The sequence below is a fragment of the Scyliorhinus canicula genome, chromosome 17, assembly GCF_902713615.1.
Source record: "Scyliorhinus canicula chromosome 17, sScyCan1.1, whole genome shotgun sequence".
In the NCBI taxonomy this organism is placed as follows: Eukaryota; Metazoa; Chordata; class Chondrichthyes; order Carcharhiniformes; family Scyliorhinidae; genus Scyliorhinus; species Scyliorhinus canicula.
Window position 1 is genome coordinate 109,020,297 of NC_052162.1, and position 17,754 is coordinate 109,038,050.

The following is a 17,754-nucleotide window of genomic DNA, read 5'->3' on the forward strand; positions in this document are numbered from 1 at the left end:
CACCCTCTTTGTCAATCCCCAGGATATCTTTCACCCCCTGCATGTGCTTTCTCAGACTACCAGTCGTTCCCTGTAATATGTCAATGGCATTGTAAACTCCTGGCTTCACTTAGGGACTCCTCCATTCACATTTAACTGAGACTGCTGTTTCTCAAGACTATAATCTCGACCACTGTGACCCCACTCCAACACAACTTGTAATTAAATCCAGGAATCATAGATTACTCAAAAACGGGATTGGGCTCAGAAGTGATTTTAAAGCACTTTATTGAGAAGCGACAGTGCAAATATGATGCTGAAACTAAATAGACAGAAAAACACACTTTGGCAGGTGAGAACTGTTTACCGGTCCCTGAGGACAAACGGGCAGAAAGCGCAGCGTGAGTTGGTCTGCACAGCAGATGGTAGCAGTCCCTGAACGGTTAACCAATGTGAGCCAAATTGTGGCTGTTGGGCCGAAGCCAGTACGGATCACTTGAAAATCCTTTTGCTCGAGAACTTGTTTTAACCTTCACACAGACAGTTGCTTTATATATAGGTCATGGGATCCAATCATATCAGGTTTAGAAATGTCTTGTTTCTGGGACTGTGCTAGACATGTCCTTGGCAGAGATAACAGGCCTGTCCTGTGTTTGTTAGCCAGCAAGCTGCTATGGAATCTTTCTTTATAAGCAGATAAATATTTCTATAGTATTACATAAATTTCTGGAGATTTTATTAGGTTATTAGACAGTGATTTCTGACAGTCCATGACTTAGATTGAACTTGTCTCCATTCCTGTGCTGAGGGGATTTATGTACCTGGTGGGAGGAAGCATTTGGGAACTCTCTATTCTCCATCAATTCTCATCCCCCTTCTTTCTGCTGCATAATGGAGGTGTCACTGTGTGTAATGTGCAAGTCAGTAAGAATTGCCAACAAGGATAAATCAGCACTTTCTAATTGGAGATGTTAATCAGTGGAGCCTCTTATGCACTGAATTGTCGAGTTTGTACCAAAGATCAATTTAGGATTGAAGGAAAAGTTCAGAATCTTGTTGTAAAGTAATTTATGCTGAGAGTACCTGAATTATGGGGAAAGATCGCAGACAGTGGTTCTTAAACGGACACTGCAGCCCAGAGAACACAATCAGTTATAGATCCAGAATATTCAGAGAACACAATCAGTTATAGATCCAGAATATTAAAACTCCAGCCCAATTACAGGGATTTTTTTTTTTTTTGAAATTTAGTGTACGCAGTTCATTTTTTTTCCAATTAAGGGACAATTTAGTGTGGCCAATCCACCTACCCTGCACATCTTTGGGTTGTGTGGGAGAAACCCACACAAACACGGGGAGAATGTGCAAACTCCACACGGACAGTGACCCAGAGCCGGGATCGAAACTGGGACCTCAGTGCCGTGAGGCAGCAGGGCTAACCCACTGTGCCACCGTAGTTACAGGGATTATTAACATCAGCAGAAACAAACTCCAATATGGTTCAGTCCTGGATGTAATAAACAGCAGCAATGGCAACAGGACCCTCTTCCTATTGTCACTTGTGAACTCGCTGGTGTCTCAGCAAGTTGGATGACTGGGTGAATCCCTTCCCACACCCAGTGCAGGTGAACGGTCTCTCTCCAGTGTGAACTCGCTGGTGTGTCAGCAAACTGGATGACCGAGTGAATCCGCTCCCACACTGGGTGCAGGTGAACGGTCGCGCCCCTGTGTGAACTCGCTGGTGTACGTTGAGATTGGATGAAGACCGGAATCTCTTTCCACAAGACGTACAGCTGAATGGCCTCTCCTCAGTGTGAATTCGTTGGTGCTTCAGCAGGTCAAACGACCTTGTGAAACCTTTCCGACAGACAGTGCAGGCGAATGACCTCTCCCCAGTGTGAACACGCTGGTGTGCACTGAGGTTGGAAGAAGATCTGAATCTCTTTCCACAGGAGGTACACTTGAAAGGCCTTTCCTCAGTGTGAATATCCTGGTGCTTCAGCAGGATAAATGATCTTGTGAATCCTTTCCCACACTCGGAACAGGTGAACGGCCTTTCCCCAGTGTGAACCCGCTGGTGTATCAGCAGGTCAGATGATTGAATGAATCCTTTCCCACACTCGGAACAGGCGAATGGCCTTTCACCAGTGTGAACTCGCTGGTGTATCAGCAGGCGGGATGATTGAGTAAATCCCTTCCCACACACAGAACAGCTGAATGGCCTCTCCACAGTGTGAACTTGCTGGTGTGTGAGCAGACGGGATGAATGAATGAATCCCTTCCCACACTGGGAGCAGGTGAATGGACTCTTCCCAGCATGAACTTGCTGGTGTCTCATCAGGTTAGAGAACCAAATAAATCCCTTTCCACACTGGGAGCAGCTGAATGGGCTCTTCCCAGTGTGGATTCTCTGGTGTCTCAGCAGGTTAGATGACCGAATAAATCCCTTCCCACACTTGGAGCAAGTGAATGGCCTCTCCCCAGTGTGAGTGCGTCGATGAATTTCCAGCCGGGATGCATAATTGAATCCTTTCCCACATTCGTCACATTTCCACGGTTTCTCCATAATGTGTGTGTCCTTGTGTTTCTCCAGGTTGGATGATCAGTTGAATCCTCATCCACACCCAGGACATGTGTATAGTTCTTCCCGCTGTGAATGATGTGTTTTTTTTTCAGGTTGCGTAACTGGTTAAAGCTTATCCCAGTCAGTTCACTGGAACACTCCAACTTGGGAGTGTGTGCTTGGGTGCTTTCCCAGTCACATGGATATTTGAAAGCTTCTCCCACCGCAGTCAAACATTTCTCCTTCCAACTTTAATGGTTGATGACATTCAAATCCCAATGAATCGAGTGACTGTCAGATCTTGATGTAAAGACTCGTTTAAGTTTCCCATCTGCAAATCCTGGCCTTCTAATTCTCTGTAAAAGGAGTTTACAAAAGTCATGACTTAGTACAGGACAGAAATTCAGAACAGACAATTCTTGTTTCTATGGGATATTTGTTTCCACTCTTGTTCCTGCAAATTTGTCAATCCCTGCAGCCTCCCCCCCCCCCACCTCTCTCTCCAACCCCCCACACTTTCTCTTCTCCGTGTTGAAATCCAATAAATGTTTTGGACAATCTTTCTGTATCTTTTTAAAAATAAATTTAGAGTGCACAAATCATTTTTTCCAACAGGCAACTTATCGTGACGAATCAACCTAACCTGCACATCTTTGGAATGTGGAGGTGAAACCCACGCAAACACGGGGCGAATGTGCAAACTCCACACGAACAGAGACCCAGCACTGGGATCGAACCTGGGACCTCGGCGCCATGATTTCTGTATCTTTTTAACAAACCTGTACAACTCGAGATAACAATATGTTTGACCATTCACTTCAGTCATTACTCGTCATAAAACATTAATCTGAATGTCCCTGATCGACCGGACAGAATAGCAGACGTTAACCTTGTGTCCAAAACTTATTGTGTGGAGATGTAATGAGCGATGGTGCAGGTGTTTTTGTTTAAACAAACAATTTTAATGAGGTATTTTTGGCATTACAAACAGCAATAGTATAAAAACAATGCACAAAGAACAATAAACATAGCGCAAACACCGACTCCCATCTCTCCAAGACCCGCCTATTTGACCCCCTATTCCAATTAACCCTAAACCCCCCCCACCCTTGCTGACGATTAATTTTCCGCAAATAAGTCGACGAACGGTTGCAACCTCCGGGCGAACCCTAACAGTGACCCTCTCAAGGTAAACTTGATTTTCTCCAAACAGAGAAAGCTAGCCATGTCCGATAGCCAGATCTCTGACTTCAGGGGCTTCGAGTCCCTCCAAGCTAATAGAATCCGTCTCCGGGCTACCAGGGAAGCAAAGGCCAGAACATCTGCCTCTTTCTCTTCCTGGACTCCCGGGTCTTCCGACACCCCAAAAATCGCCAACCCTGGACTCATTGCCACCCTTGTTTTCAATACTCTGGAAAGACGTCCGCAAACCCCTGTCAATATCAGCTAAGTTTTGGACACGCCCAGAACATGTGGACATGGTTCGCTGGTCCCCTCACACATTTTACACACATGTCCTCTACCCCAAAGAATCTACTCATCCGGGCTACTGTCATGTGGGCCCGGTGGACCACCTTGAATTGGATCAAGCTGAGCCTTGCGCATGTTGCGGTCGCGTTGACTCTGCTCAGCACGTCCGCCCATAAGCCATCCTCCATCTCACCCCCAAGCTCCTCCTCCCACTTACGCTTCAGCTCCTCGGTCTGCGTCTCCTCCACCCCCATAAGTTCTTTGTAGATGTCCGGGATGTTCCCCTCTCCCACCCATTCCCTAGACACTATCCTATCCTGGATCCCCCTTAGTGGCAGAAGTGGGAAGGATGATACCTGCCTGTGCAGGAAGTCCCGCACCTGCAAATATCTAAATTTATTCCCCCTTGCCAACCCAAACTTCTCCTCTAGCGCCATCAAGCTAGGGAAGCTCCCTTCTAAGAACAGGGTCCCCATCCTCTCGATCCCCACCCTTCACCAGACTTGAAACCCCCCATTCAAGCTCCCCGGGACAAACCAGTGGTTGTCACATATTGGAGACCAGACCGATGCTCCCACTGTTCCAGCATACCTCCTCCACTGACCCCAGATCCTCAAGGCCGCCACCACCATGGGGCTGGTGGAGTACCTCGCCGGCGGGAACAGCAGAGGTGCCGTTATCAACGGCCCCAAGCTGCTGCCCCTACATGAAGCTGCCTCCATCCGATCCCAAACCGACCCTGCACCCACCACCCGCTTCCTTGTCTTGGCTATGTGGCCGCCCAGTAATAATTACTGATATTTGGCAGGGCAAGCCCCCTTCCCCCCGATTCCTCTCGAGCATCACCTTCTTCACTCACGGGGACTTACCCGCCCAGACAAAGCCCAGAATTATTTTGTTAACCCGCTTAAAAAAGGACTGCGGGATGAAAATTGGGAGGCATTAAAATACAAATAGAAATCTCGGTAGGACCATCATTTTAACCGTCTGCACCCTCCCAGCCAGCGACAGCGGTAGCGCATCCCATCTCCGAAACTCGCACTTCATCTGGTCAACCAGGCGGGACAAGTTCAACTTATGTAACCTGCCCCAGTCGCGCGCCACTTGTATTCCTAGGTACCTAAATCTGTCCCCCACTAACCTAAACGGTATCTCCCTCAGCCGACCCTCCTGACCCCTTGCCTGGACTACAAACATCTCGCTCTTTATCATATTCAGGTTATATCCCGAAAACCGGCCAAATTCCCCCAAAATCGCCATGATTTCACCTATCCCTGCCACTGCATCTGCTACATATAAGAGCAGGTTGTCCCCGTACAGCGAGACCCTATGTTCCACCCCCCATCCCCCCTCGCCCGAACCAGCCCCTTGAAGCTCTCAGAGCAATTGCCTGTGGCTCTCTTGCTAACGCAAACAGCAGTGGTGAGAGGGGGCATCCCTGTCCTGTCCCCCGGTACAGTCTAAAATAATCCACGGTCGTCCTATTCGTCCTTACACTCGCCTCCGGGGCCTGGTACATCAGCCTAACCCAGTTGATAAAGCCCCAACCGAATCCAAACCGTCCCAGCACCTCCCATAAATAGTCCCTCTCCACCCGGTCAAACGCCTTCGCCGCATCCATTGCCATAACTACCTCAACCTCCCTACTCTCAGGGGGCAACATAATCACGTTGAGCAGCCTTCTTATATTGGCCACCAACTGCCTGCCCTTGACAAACAAGGTTTGATCCTCTATAATCACCTCCGGCACACAATCTTCAATCCTGGAGGCCAAAACTTTGGCCAGCAGCTTGGCGTCCACATGAAGCAGTGACATCGGCTTACATGACCCGCATAGCTCTGGGTTCTTGTCCCGCTTTAATATTAACAAAATAGTGGCCTGTGACATTGTCGGGGGCAGCGCCCCTCTATCCCTTGACTCATTGAAAACCCTGACCAGCATCGGACCTACTATCCCCGAGAATTTCTTGTAGAATTTCACCGGATACCCGTCTGGCCCCGGGGCCTTACTTTGCCTTCAAGCCCACAACTATTTCTTCGACCCTAATCGGGGTCCCCAGCCCATCCACAAGCTCCCTGCCCACCCTTGGGAAGGTCAGACCGTCCAAAAAGTGTCTCATCCTCTCAGGGCCCGTGGGGTGTTCCGAGTGATAGACCCCAACCCCCTACGCTGATCAGCCATCCCCTTTCCAGGGCCCGCCTCCAGGCCATGTGCCGCGCCTCCATCGGCCCGCTTCCTGGCAGCCCCCAACCCCAACCTCCTCTGTCCCAAAACCTAAGTCCCTCCCTCGTCAGTAGAGTAACTGCCCCCCCCCCCCCCCCCCCCCCCCAGCAACACCACTTTGTAACCTAACCCCTGCCATATACTGAACATATACACACCCCCACTGTGCTTCGTAGACTATCTGACCCAGCTAGCCTGGTGGCACTCGCCTGCGGCGCCAAAAATTCTCCCAGCCATTGTTCCCTACTCCCCCCCCCACCCTCTCTATTTCCCTGGCCATCTCTCTCTTCCTAAGCTGCTGTGCCAGCATTCTGCTGGCCTTCTCCCCATGTTCGTACAACGCAGCCCTCGCCTTCCTAAGCTGCTCCACTGCCCTACCTGTGGACAGCACCCCAAACTCGGCCTGCAGCCTCCGACGTTCCCTAAGAAGCTCCACCCCCGGGGTCGCCGCATACCTCCTATCTATCTGTAGGATCTCCTTAACCAGTCGGTCCATCTCTGCCCTATTCGTCCTGTCCCTATGAGCCCGGATTGAAATCAGCTCCCACTGCTTTCAGCGCCTCCTAGACCACCACTGCTGAGACATCCCCCGTGTCATTAACCTGCAGGTAGTTCTGCATGCACATCCTTAGCCTCTCGCACACCGCCTCGTCCGCCAACAAGCCCACGTCCATCCTCCATTGCGGGCGCTGAAAGCTCTCCTCACAAACCTGCAGTTCCACCCAGTATTGGGCATGATCTGAAATAGTGATGGCCGAATACCCCATGTCCTCCCCAGCCAGCTAATCCCTGCTCAAAATGAAAAAAATCAATGCGGGAATAAACCTTATGCACATGCGAATAAAAAGAGAACTCCTTCCCCGTCGGTTGCCTAAACCTCCATGGGTCGTTCCCCCCCCGCATCTGCTCCATGAACCCTATCAGTTCCTTTGCCATTGCTGGCACCCTCCCTGCTTTCGAACACGACTGGTCCAGGCCGGGGTCGATGACCGTATTAAAATCCCCTCCCATCACCAACTTGTGCGAATCTAGGTGAGGTATCTTCCCCATCACCCTCTTTATGAATTCTACATCGTCCCAGTTTGGCGCGTACACGTTAACCAAGACTACGTCCCTTCCCTACAGCTTGCCGCTCACCATGACATAATGCCCCCCCCCCCCGATCCCCCCGTCCAAGACTATACTGCCCACCTGGAATTGCCCCCGCTTATTGATTAAAATCGTCACCCCTCTAGGCTTGGTGTCCAGCCCCGAATGAAAGACTCGACTGACCCAACCCTTCCTTAGCCTGACTTGATCCCGCCACTTTCAGGTGTGTCTCCTGCAACATCACCACATCCGCCTTCAGAGCCCCAGATGCGCGAACACACGTGCCCTCTTGACCGGCCCATTCAACCCTCTAACATTCAAAGTGATCAGCCTATTTGAGGGCACCGCGACACCCCCCTGTCCCCCACCCTCCGCTTATCAGCCATCCCCTTTCCAGGGCTCGCCTCCATGCAATGTGCCGCGTCTCCATCGGCCCGCTTCCTGGTAGCCCCCACCCCCGACTTCCTCTCTGTCCCAAAACCCAAGTCCCTCCCTCGTCAGCAGAGTAACTGCTCCCCCCACTCAGCAACAACACTTTGTAACCTAAGCACTGCCATATACTGAACATATACACACCCCCCACTGTGCTTCCGTAGACTATCTCACCCAGCGAGCCTGATGGACCTCGCCTCCGGTGCCAAAAAGTCTCCCACCTATTGTTCCCTACTCCACACCCCCCCCCCAATCAAAACCACTTCCCTCATCAAACCGACCCCAAACAACCTCCCAATTACCAAAATGAAAAACCCACAGAGAACCCCTCCAATAGTACAAATCAAAGTAATAAAAATTAAGAAGCCCCCACCAGCCACCCCCACCAAAACACCGAAAACCACAGAACCGAATAACTTTTACTTTCCCCCCTCTTCACCCAAACTCAAAAGCAGCAGAAAAACGACAATCAATACGTATAAACATCACTCAGAAAAATTACAACTTAAAACCCAAAAACCTCATTTCAGCACTAGCCCATTCTTCTTGGCAAAGTCCATTGCGCCTTTGGGCGACTCAAAATAATGGTGCTGGTCGTCTTGCATAACCCAAAGACACGCCGGGTACAGCAGCCCAAATTTCACCTTCTTGTTAAACAGGATCGCCTTCATTTGATTGAAGCCTGCCCTCCTTCTGGCCACCTCCATACTCAGGTCCTGATGGACACACAATATGCTATCGTCCCATTTGCAGCTCCGCATACATTTGGCCCACTGGAGTACACACTCCTTGTCCAGAAATCTGTGGAACCGGACCACATCGCCCTGGGGGGGGGGGGGGTGTCCCCCGGCCGCGGCCATCGCCCTGTATACCTCCAACTGTCGGGAAATAGCCCCCTCCCCCAGAAGCTTCTGAAACATACTCGCCACAAACGCGCCAGCATCAACCCACTCAGGGAGACCGACAATTCTCAAGTTCTGCCGGCGAGCTCTGTTCTCCAGATCTTCCACCTTTTCCAGCAGCCTCTTTTGCTGATCCTTCAGCATCCCCACCTCTAGCTCAACCACCGTTTGGTACTCCTCCTGGTCCGTCAGCGCTTTCTCCAGCTTCTGAATCATCCGATCCTGGGTATCCAGCCTACGCTCCAGCCGATCGATCGGTTCCTTTATTGGGTCAAAACAGTCCCGTTTCTGTCTGGCAAAGCCCTCTCGGATGACCTGCATCAGCTCCTCCGTCGAAGGTTGGGCCATCGCAGCAGGGTTCTGAACATCAGCCATGTTGTCTTCAGCCACAGCCTCCACCCAGCCCTTGCTTATCTTCTTATTTCTTCCTTTTCGGTCCCTTGGGGCCCTCCGTTCCATGCACCAATGTGTGGATCCAGAACCAAATTATCTGCGCCTTCAAAGCCAAAACTCAAAACCACAAAAAAGTTGGGGGAAAAAGGTCCAAAAGTCCGGCCAGAGGGGAAGCCACCAAATGTGCGACTTACTCCCTCATAGCCGCCACCGGAAGTCCTCTGGTGGAGGTGGTTTGACCATACCTCCCAGGGTTTCCTTTGTTCTTTCTCTCCCCCTCTAACTAAATTAAACCTGGGATCAATCTCATGGCACATTCTGTTTCTGGCACTCTTCCTGATATCTAATTAGCTTAATTAAATATTGAGTAGACTGAAGACAGTTTCAGTCACTGCTCCAATCTCTATTCACCTGATAACAGCTCAATCCCTCTCCATGGGTACACTCTGAGATGAGGTCAGTCTGTTCACACTCTCAATGTCACAGCTGATTAGAAAATGAGTTTCTGGCCTCATCTCTGCGTTGATATTGCTAAATTGCCCCTTAGTGTCCAGGGATGTGCAGGTTAGGTTATGGCTAGGACGGTGTGGACGTGGGTCAAGTGCTTGTTTGGGTAATCGGTGCAGACACAATGTGGGAAATGCTGTGTGCAGAAGGTGTGTCCAAATGCAGCTTCTAGCTGACTGGATTTCGGAGTCGGAGCTATGGGTGGGCTCCCCGATGCTGAGGAAGTCATGGATAGCACATTTAGCGAGATGGTCACACCACAGGTGAGGATTGCACAGGCAGAAAGAGAATGAGTGACCATCAGGAACAGTAAAAGACTCAGCAAGGTAGTGCAGGAGTTCTCTGTGGTCAGCCCCCTTTCACACAGACATACCGTTATGGATACTTTTAAGTGAAAGCAGCAGCAGCCAAGTTCACAGCAGAGTGGGTGGCTATGCTGCTCAGATGGGTGGGAGAAAAAAAACTGTCAGAGCTACAGTGATCGGGGGTTCAATAGATAGGAGCGCAGACAGATGCTTCTGTGGCCGTAAATGTGAATCAAGGATGGTAGGTTACTTCCCTGGTCTGAGGGACCAGAATGTCACGGATCGGCTGCAGGGCATTCTGGGGAGTGAAGGTGAACAGCCAGTAGTCATGGTACACATTGGTACCAACGACATAGCTAAAATAAGGGATGATGACCTGCAAGCTGAGTATATGAAGTTTGGAGATAAACTAAAATTCAGGACCTCAAATTTAGTAATCTCAGGATTACTTCCAGTTCCATGTGCGAGAGAGAGCAAGAATAAGAGGATAGATCAGATGAATGCATGGCTACAGAGATGGGGTCGCCAGGAGGGATTCAAATTCTTGAGGCACTGGCTCGGGCGACACAGAGGTTAGCACTGTTGCTTCACAGGGACCTGGGTTCGATTCCCAGCTTAGGTCACTGTCTGCAATTTCTACCCATGTCTGCATGGGTTTCCTTCGGGTACTCTGGTTTCCTCCCAGAAGTCCCAAAAGATGTGCTTGTTAGGTGAATTGAAAATATTGAATTCTCCCGCAGTGTATCCATAAGACCATAAGACAGAGGAGCAGAATTAGGCCACTTGGCCCATTGAGGCTGCTCCACCATTCAATCATGGCTGATATTTTCTCATCCCCAGTCTCCTGTCTTCTCCCCATAACCCCTGATCCACTTATTAATCAAGAAACCGAACAGGCGGGGCAGCACGGTGGCGCAGTGAGTTAGCACTGCGGCAGCACGGCGTTGAGGTCCCAGGTTCGATCCCAGCTCTGAGTCACTGTCCGTGTGGAGTTTGCACATTCTCCCCGTTTACATGGGTTTCACCTCCAAAAGACGTGCAGGGTAGGTTGATTGGCCACACTAAATGGCCCCTTAATTGGAAAAAAATGAATTTGCTATTCTAAATTTATAAAAGTAAAAGAAACCGAACAGGCGCTATACATAGAACATTACAGCGCAGTACGGGCCCTTCGGCCCTCGATGTTGCGCCGACCTGTGAAAGGCTAAAGCCCATCTACACTATTCCTTTATCATCCATATGTTTATCCAATGACCATTTGAATGCCCTTAGTATTGGTGAGTCCACTACTGCTGCAGGCAGGGCATTCCACGGCCTTACTACTCTCCGAGTAAAGAACCTACCTCTGACATCTGTCCTATATCTATCTCCCCTCAATTTAAGGCAATGTCCCCTTGTGCTAGACATCACCATCCAAGGAAAAAAGCTCTCACTGTCCACCCTATCTAATTCTCTGATCATCTTGTATGCCTCAATTAAGTCACCTTTTAACCTTCTTCTCTCTTAACGAAAACAGCCTCAAGTCCCTCAGCCTTCCCTCATAAGATCTTCCCTCCATACCAGGCAACATCCTGTAGTGTGGCACCTAAGGGATTTTCACAATAACTTCATTGCATTGTTAATGTCAGCCTACTTGTAACAATAATAAAGATTATTATTATTACCACTTCTAGGAAAGCTGGGACCTATACAAACCAGTAGGGTTGCACCCAGGCAGCACAGGGACCAATGTACTTGTGGGGACTTTCACTAGTTCTGTGGGGGAGTATTTAAACTAGTGTGGCAGGGGGACGGGATCCCAGGAGTAGGGTAAGATAGGTCAAATTCAGATCACATTAGCCAGTGATGCAGTGATAGATGTGGAAGCACAGGAGAAGAAAAGTTTAAAAAGTGTTCAGCAAGGAATAATGGTGGGGTTAAACTGTTCATATTTTAATGCAAGGAGTATTAAAAACAAGCTAGATGAGTTATGGGCACATGTAGAAACACGGCAGCAGGATGGCATTGCTATAATAGAAACTTAGCTAAAGGAGGGGCAAAATTGGCAGCTCAATATCCCTGATTATAGAGTCTTCACACACGATAGAGTGGGAGATAAAAAGGAGGGGGAGCACCAGTGGTGAAAGAAACAATTCCAGTTTTGAGAAGGGATGATATAGGGGTCATCAAACAAGGCTTTCTGGGTTAATCTTAGAAATAAAACATTACTGGGAATATATTACTCTCCCCCAAATAGTGAAAGGAGATAGAGGACCAAGTATGAAGCCAAATTTCTGCCTGTAAGAACAAGAGGGCAATGATAGGAGGAACTTTAACTATACCAAAATCAACTGTGATTCAAACAATATAAGGAGAACTCAAGGAGAAAGATTCATGTAGTGTGTCCATGAAATGTTTTTTAACCAATTAGTGGCAAACCCAACAAAAGGAGATGCAATTCTAGACCTAGTCTTGGGGAACAAAAAAAGGGCAAGTGAGTAAAGTGACAGCTGGTGACCATATCAGGGATAGTGATCACAATTCAGTCAGATTCAGTATTACTATGGAAAAGGACAGAGATAAAACCGGAATAAAAATTTTGAACTGGGGGAAGGCAAAATGTGGCTGTTGGACTGCCCAGCACTGCTCGAGGATGAATCAGTTGGAAACCAGTAGGAAGGTCTAAAAAGTGAGATCCTAAATGTACAAAGTAGACAGGTCCCATCCAAGAATAAGAGTGGTACTGTCAAATCTAGACCCTCCTGATTGTCTTGAGGAACACAGGGAAGATCAAACAGAAAAATAAAGTGTATGATAGCACAAAGAACTAAGCACTGCAGATAGCCTCAGTGAGTATAAGACCATAAAACATAAGAGCAGAATTAGGCCACCTGGTCCATCGAGTCTGTTCCGTCATTCAATCATGGCTGATATGTTTCTCAGCTCCATTCTCCTGCCTTCTCCCCATTATCCCTGATCCCCATATTAATCAAGAACCTATCTATCTCTGTCTTAAAGACACTCAGTGATTTGGCCTCCACAGCTTTCTGCGGGAAAGAGTTCCACAGATTCACCACCCTCTGGCTGAAGAAATTCCTGCTCATCGCAGTTTTAAAGGATTGTCCCTTCAGTCTGAGGCTGTGCCCTCGGGTTCTAGTTTTTCCTACAAGTGGAACAATCCTATTCACGTCTACTTCATCCAAACCTCTCAGTATCTTGTAAATTTCAATAAGATCTCCCCTCATCCTTCTAAATTCCAAAGTGTCCAGAGTCCTCAACCGCTCCTCATATGACAAACTCTTCATTCCAGGAATCTCGGAAATGCAGGGAAGGAAATAAGGAAATCAAAGAGAGGCCATGAAAAAAGATTAGCTCGTAAAGTTGAAGAAAATCCAAAGATATATTACTAATATATTAATGGTAAAACATTAGTTAACAAAAAAGTGGGACCCATCAGAAATGAAGGGAACTTGTGTGTAGATGCAGAAGGGTTGTAAAATTTATATTTTGTCTCCGTGTTTACAAAGGAAATGGATGATTCAGATTTAGTTGTCCAGGAGGAACACGGAGATATATTGGATGGGGTAATCGTAAAGAGAGGGAAAGTACTGGAAGGGTTGGGATCCTTGAAAGTTGATAAGTCATCAGGGCCAGATGAATTATTTCCAAGGTTACTGAAGGTGGTTAGGGAGGAGACAGGAGTTGCTTTGAGGATGATCCTCAGCAGGAACAGTGAGGTATCAGAGGACTGGAAAAATGCAAACGTGGTTCCATTGTTTAAAAAGTGATCGAAGGAAATGCCAAACAATTATAGGTGAGGTAGTCTTACATGGTGGTGGGCAAATTAGTCGAATCAATCAAGAGAGATCGGATTAACTGTCACATAGAAAGACATGGAATAGTCAGGGATAGTCAGCATGGAATTGTTAAAGGAAGGTCTTGCCTCACAAATTTGATTGAATTCTTTGAGGAACTAACAAGAAGAGTTGATGAAAGTAATGCAGTCGACGTTGTACACATGGATTTTAGCAAGGCATTTGAAAAGGTCCCACATGGCAGATTGGTCAAAAAATTAAAAACCCTGGGACTGCGGCGCTGATGAACCAGGTTCGAATCCCAGCCCTGAGTCACTGTCCGTGTGGAGTTTGCACATTCTCCCTGTGTCTGCGTGGGTTTCACCCCCACAATCCAAAGATGTGGAGGTTAGGTGGATTGGCCATTCTAAATTGCCCTTCAATTGGAAAAAAAAAATTAATTGGTACTCTAAATTTATAAAAAAAAGTAAAAGCCCATGAGATACGGAGCAATGTGGGAAACTGGATAAAAATTTTGGTTTAGTGTCATGTGAGAGTACCTTTAAGAAATGGGTGTTTATAAATGGGTATGTATTTAAATATCTGTAGTGAGAGTACCTTTAAGAAATGAGTGTTTACCACTGCAGTGATGTCAGAGTCGGTGGAGCTGGGCTGTCTGTCAGCTTTTTACTTTTGTTTTTGAGCAAGCTGCAGGGTGTGTTTTAGTTTTGTTTTCAGAGCTGGATAACTGCAGTCACAGCCAGAAGGTGTGTGAATCTCTCTGTAATCTAAAGACTGTAAATCAATCTTGGTGATTTAAAACTAATAACAGTAGTGACTTTAACCTGAAGTGCTTCTGGTAAACAGCGTTTTGAGTCTTATGGATGTTAAAAGGAAAGTTTAAAGGATTACTTAGTGTTGTATTCTTTGGGGGTTATATCTGAATTATTGGTTGCTAAGATGTTCACTGTATGTTTTAAAAAGGTTAACTTGAGTTCAAAGAATAAACATCGTTTTCCTTTTAAAAAATACTTTTCCATTTCTGCTGTACCACACCTGTAGAGTGGGCCGTGTGCTCCCCATACCACAATCTATTAAAAGTTGTGGGTCAGGTGAACTTTATGATACACTTTGGGGTTCTCTAAAACCTGACCCATAACATCAGTAACAGGATCCAAAGGGTAATGGTCGATGGCTGCCCTTGGAAATGGAAAGCTCTTTCAAGTGATGTTCCACAAGGCTCAGTGTTGGGACCCTTACTGTTTGTTATATATTTCGGATTTGGACGTGAATGTGCAGGGCACGATTGGGAAATTTGCAAACGACACAAAGTAGGCCAAGTGGTGGACTGTGTAGTGGGTAGTTATAATCTCTAAAATGTCATTGGTGGGTTGGTCATGTATTTAGGGAGGTCAAGCAGTTATTGCTCTGCAGAGAGTGAAAAGAGGTTTTCAAGAATGTTGCCAGGGCTAGAAAAGTGTAGCTACGAGGACAGTTTGGATAGGTTGGGATCATTTTCCTTGGAATGAAGAAGGATGAGATGTGACTTAATTGAGGAGTACAAAATTATGAGAAGTGACAGAGTGAACAGGATAAATTGTTTCCCTTGGTGGAGAATTCTAGAACTCGGGGAAATAGATTCAAGAAGGTGTAGACGGGACATGAGGAAGAGATCTTTTTATACAGTGTAGTGGGAGTCTAGAATTCATTGCCCAAGTTGGTGGTAGAGGCAGACACACTAAACTCTTTTGAAAATTATCTGGCTCTGCTCCTTACAGAGCTATGGACTGGGTGCGGGAAGGTGATTAGAAAGGGTACCTGGGTGTCCTCGGGCTGGCATGGACAAGATGGGTCAAATGGACTCCTTCTGTGCTATAATCTTTTTATGGTTCTAATGTGCTGAATGGCCTCCTTTTGTACTGCAGTAATTCTCGGAGTTTGAGACAAAAAACTTTGACAGCCTGTTTCCTTTTTCAGCGACACTCAATTTAGAATCACTACAGTGCAAGAGGAGGATCGTACCTAGGCCCGATCCCCGTAACCCCATGTAACCTTTTTAGATACAAAGTTCCAATTTAGCATCACTAATGCACCTAACCTGCACAAGGAAGGAAACCCCAGCACCCGCCGGAAGCCCACACGGACATTGGGAAAATGTCCACACAGTCACCCAAGGTTGGAATCGAACCTGAGCGCTGTGAGGTTTTGGTGCTAATCATCAAATCATAGAATCCCCACAGTATAGGAGGCCATTCGGCCCAACGATTCTGTGCCGACCTTCCAAAAGGTCACCCTACCTAGGCCTAAGTCCCTACCCTATCACCATAGCATCACCTAACCTTTTCAACACTGTGGCAATTTAGCATAGCCAATCTACCTAATCTGCATATTTTTGGACTGTGGGAGGAAAATGGAACTCCCAGCCGAAATCCATGCAGACACGGAGAGAATGTGAAAATTCCGGTTGGAATCAAACCTGGGTCCCTGGCGTTGAGGTAGCAAAGAGAGAAAATGCTGGAAACAGGTCTAGCAGCATCTGTCGGGAGAGAAAAGAGCTACCTTTTCGAGCCCAGATGACCCTTTGTCTAGCTTGTGAGGTAATAGCGCTATTCACTGTGCCACTGTGTAACAAGCAAGCAGCTTTTCCAAACTCTCCTTGAAGCTCTTTGCCCAAAGATTACCTGCCCTAATATCTCCTTATGTGTCTGGATGTCAGACTTTGATAATTTCCCTGTGATGTTCACTGGGATGATTGATGACGTTAATATTTTTTATGACTGTAACCCTGACCTCCTGTTTTTACAACAACCCAGTGGCTGTCTTTAATTGTCTCCCGTCTCCCCGGCGGGTTATTAATCTGGGTTTGCAACCTCTGCAAAGATGACAGCCACGCATGCTCCCAGGAGCTCACTGCCTCTATGAAGATGGCTGCCACACATGCGCTCTCCTTTTCACTGCCCTGCACAAGCACCTCCGAATTTCGTTCCTCGTTTGCTGCGAAAACGGAACCTGCAATTGTTAAATTTGGAGTTGAAAATCTCCATGGGGTATTCATGAAGTTTCTCCGCCAGCTCCGCTGGTCTATTCCTCCCCCACTCACCGGCTCCACCGCTCAACACTTCTCCGTTGTTTCTTGTCCGCTCCTCGCAGTTCCAGGGACAGGCTGCACTACGCAGGCTCCACTCGCAGCCGCCTACTGCGCATGCGCTAGGAACTTCTGTGCTGAGAATCCGGCCAAGATCGGACCTGCGGGGAATGCTGTGTCAACGATCCGCCACTGCAATTCATTTTTATGGAATCCCTCTAGTGCAGGAGGTGGCCATTCGGACCATCGAGTCCACACCGATCTTATGAAAGACCACTCTACCTGGGCCCACTTCCCCATCCTACCCCTGTAGCCCCACCTAACATTTGAACAAGTGATTTTTCTCTCCCCAAGGACAGAACAATTAAACTACCCCTTGTCAATAAGAATGTGCCACGGGAAGCATAGTAACACAGGGGTTGGCATTTCTGACTCGCAGGTTCAATTCTGGCCTTGGGTGACTGTCTTTGTGGAGTTTGCACGTTCTCCCCATGTTTGCATGACTTTCTTCCTGGCACCATCCAAAGATATGCAGGTCAGGTGAATTGCCCCCAAGTGATATGGGATGTCCATGTCAGGTGGAGTTGCAGGAATAGGGCAGGGCAGTGGACCTAGGTGGGGTCTTTCGGCGTGTTAATGCAGACACGACTGGCCTCCTTCTGCATTGTAGGGATTCAATTCATTGAAAATGTGTCAAATATTTTGAGCTTTGAAAGTTGCACTGGTAACCAATGGGAAAACAATAACTGTGCTATTCTGACTATAAATGAGATGACCAAGTGAATCCATTTTCATATTCAGCTGGTAAATTAGCTTTTTATGGTGGGATTATACCCACGAGTTTCCAGTTCAGAGAATCCCAAATCCTTCTGATATAAGGTTCACATGTTCCGTGCTCTCCAGTTAAAGAAAAGCAAACACTGCAGATTCTGGAATTCTGAAATACGTACAGAACATTCTGGAAATACTCAATAATCTGGTAGCATCTGTGTCAGATTTTGGGGATTTTGGTAAATCACATTGAGCGCATTG

At 47.6% G+C, this 17,754-nt stretch overlaps 1 protein-coding gene across 1 annotated transcript; it reads right to left on the bottom strand.

Moving 5' to 3' along the window:
- Window positions 1-250: 250 nt before the first annotated feature.
- LOC119952430 (zinc finger protein 271-like) lies at window positions 251-16,814 on the bottom strand. Its single transcript, XM_038776174.1, has 2 exons — window positions 16,738-16,814; window positions 251-2,898 (listed from the first exon to the last, which is right to left on the bottom strand). The coding sequence occupies exon 2, from the start codon at window positions 2,543-2,545 to the stop codon at window positions 1,535-1,537; it is 1,011 nt and encodes a 336-aa protein (XP_038632102.1). The 5' UTR covers window positions 2,546-2,898; window positions 16,738-16,814; the 3' UTR covers window positions 251-1,534.
- Between the last annotated feature and the right edge of the window lie 940 nt (window positions 16,815-17,754).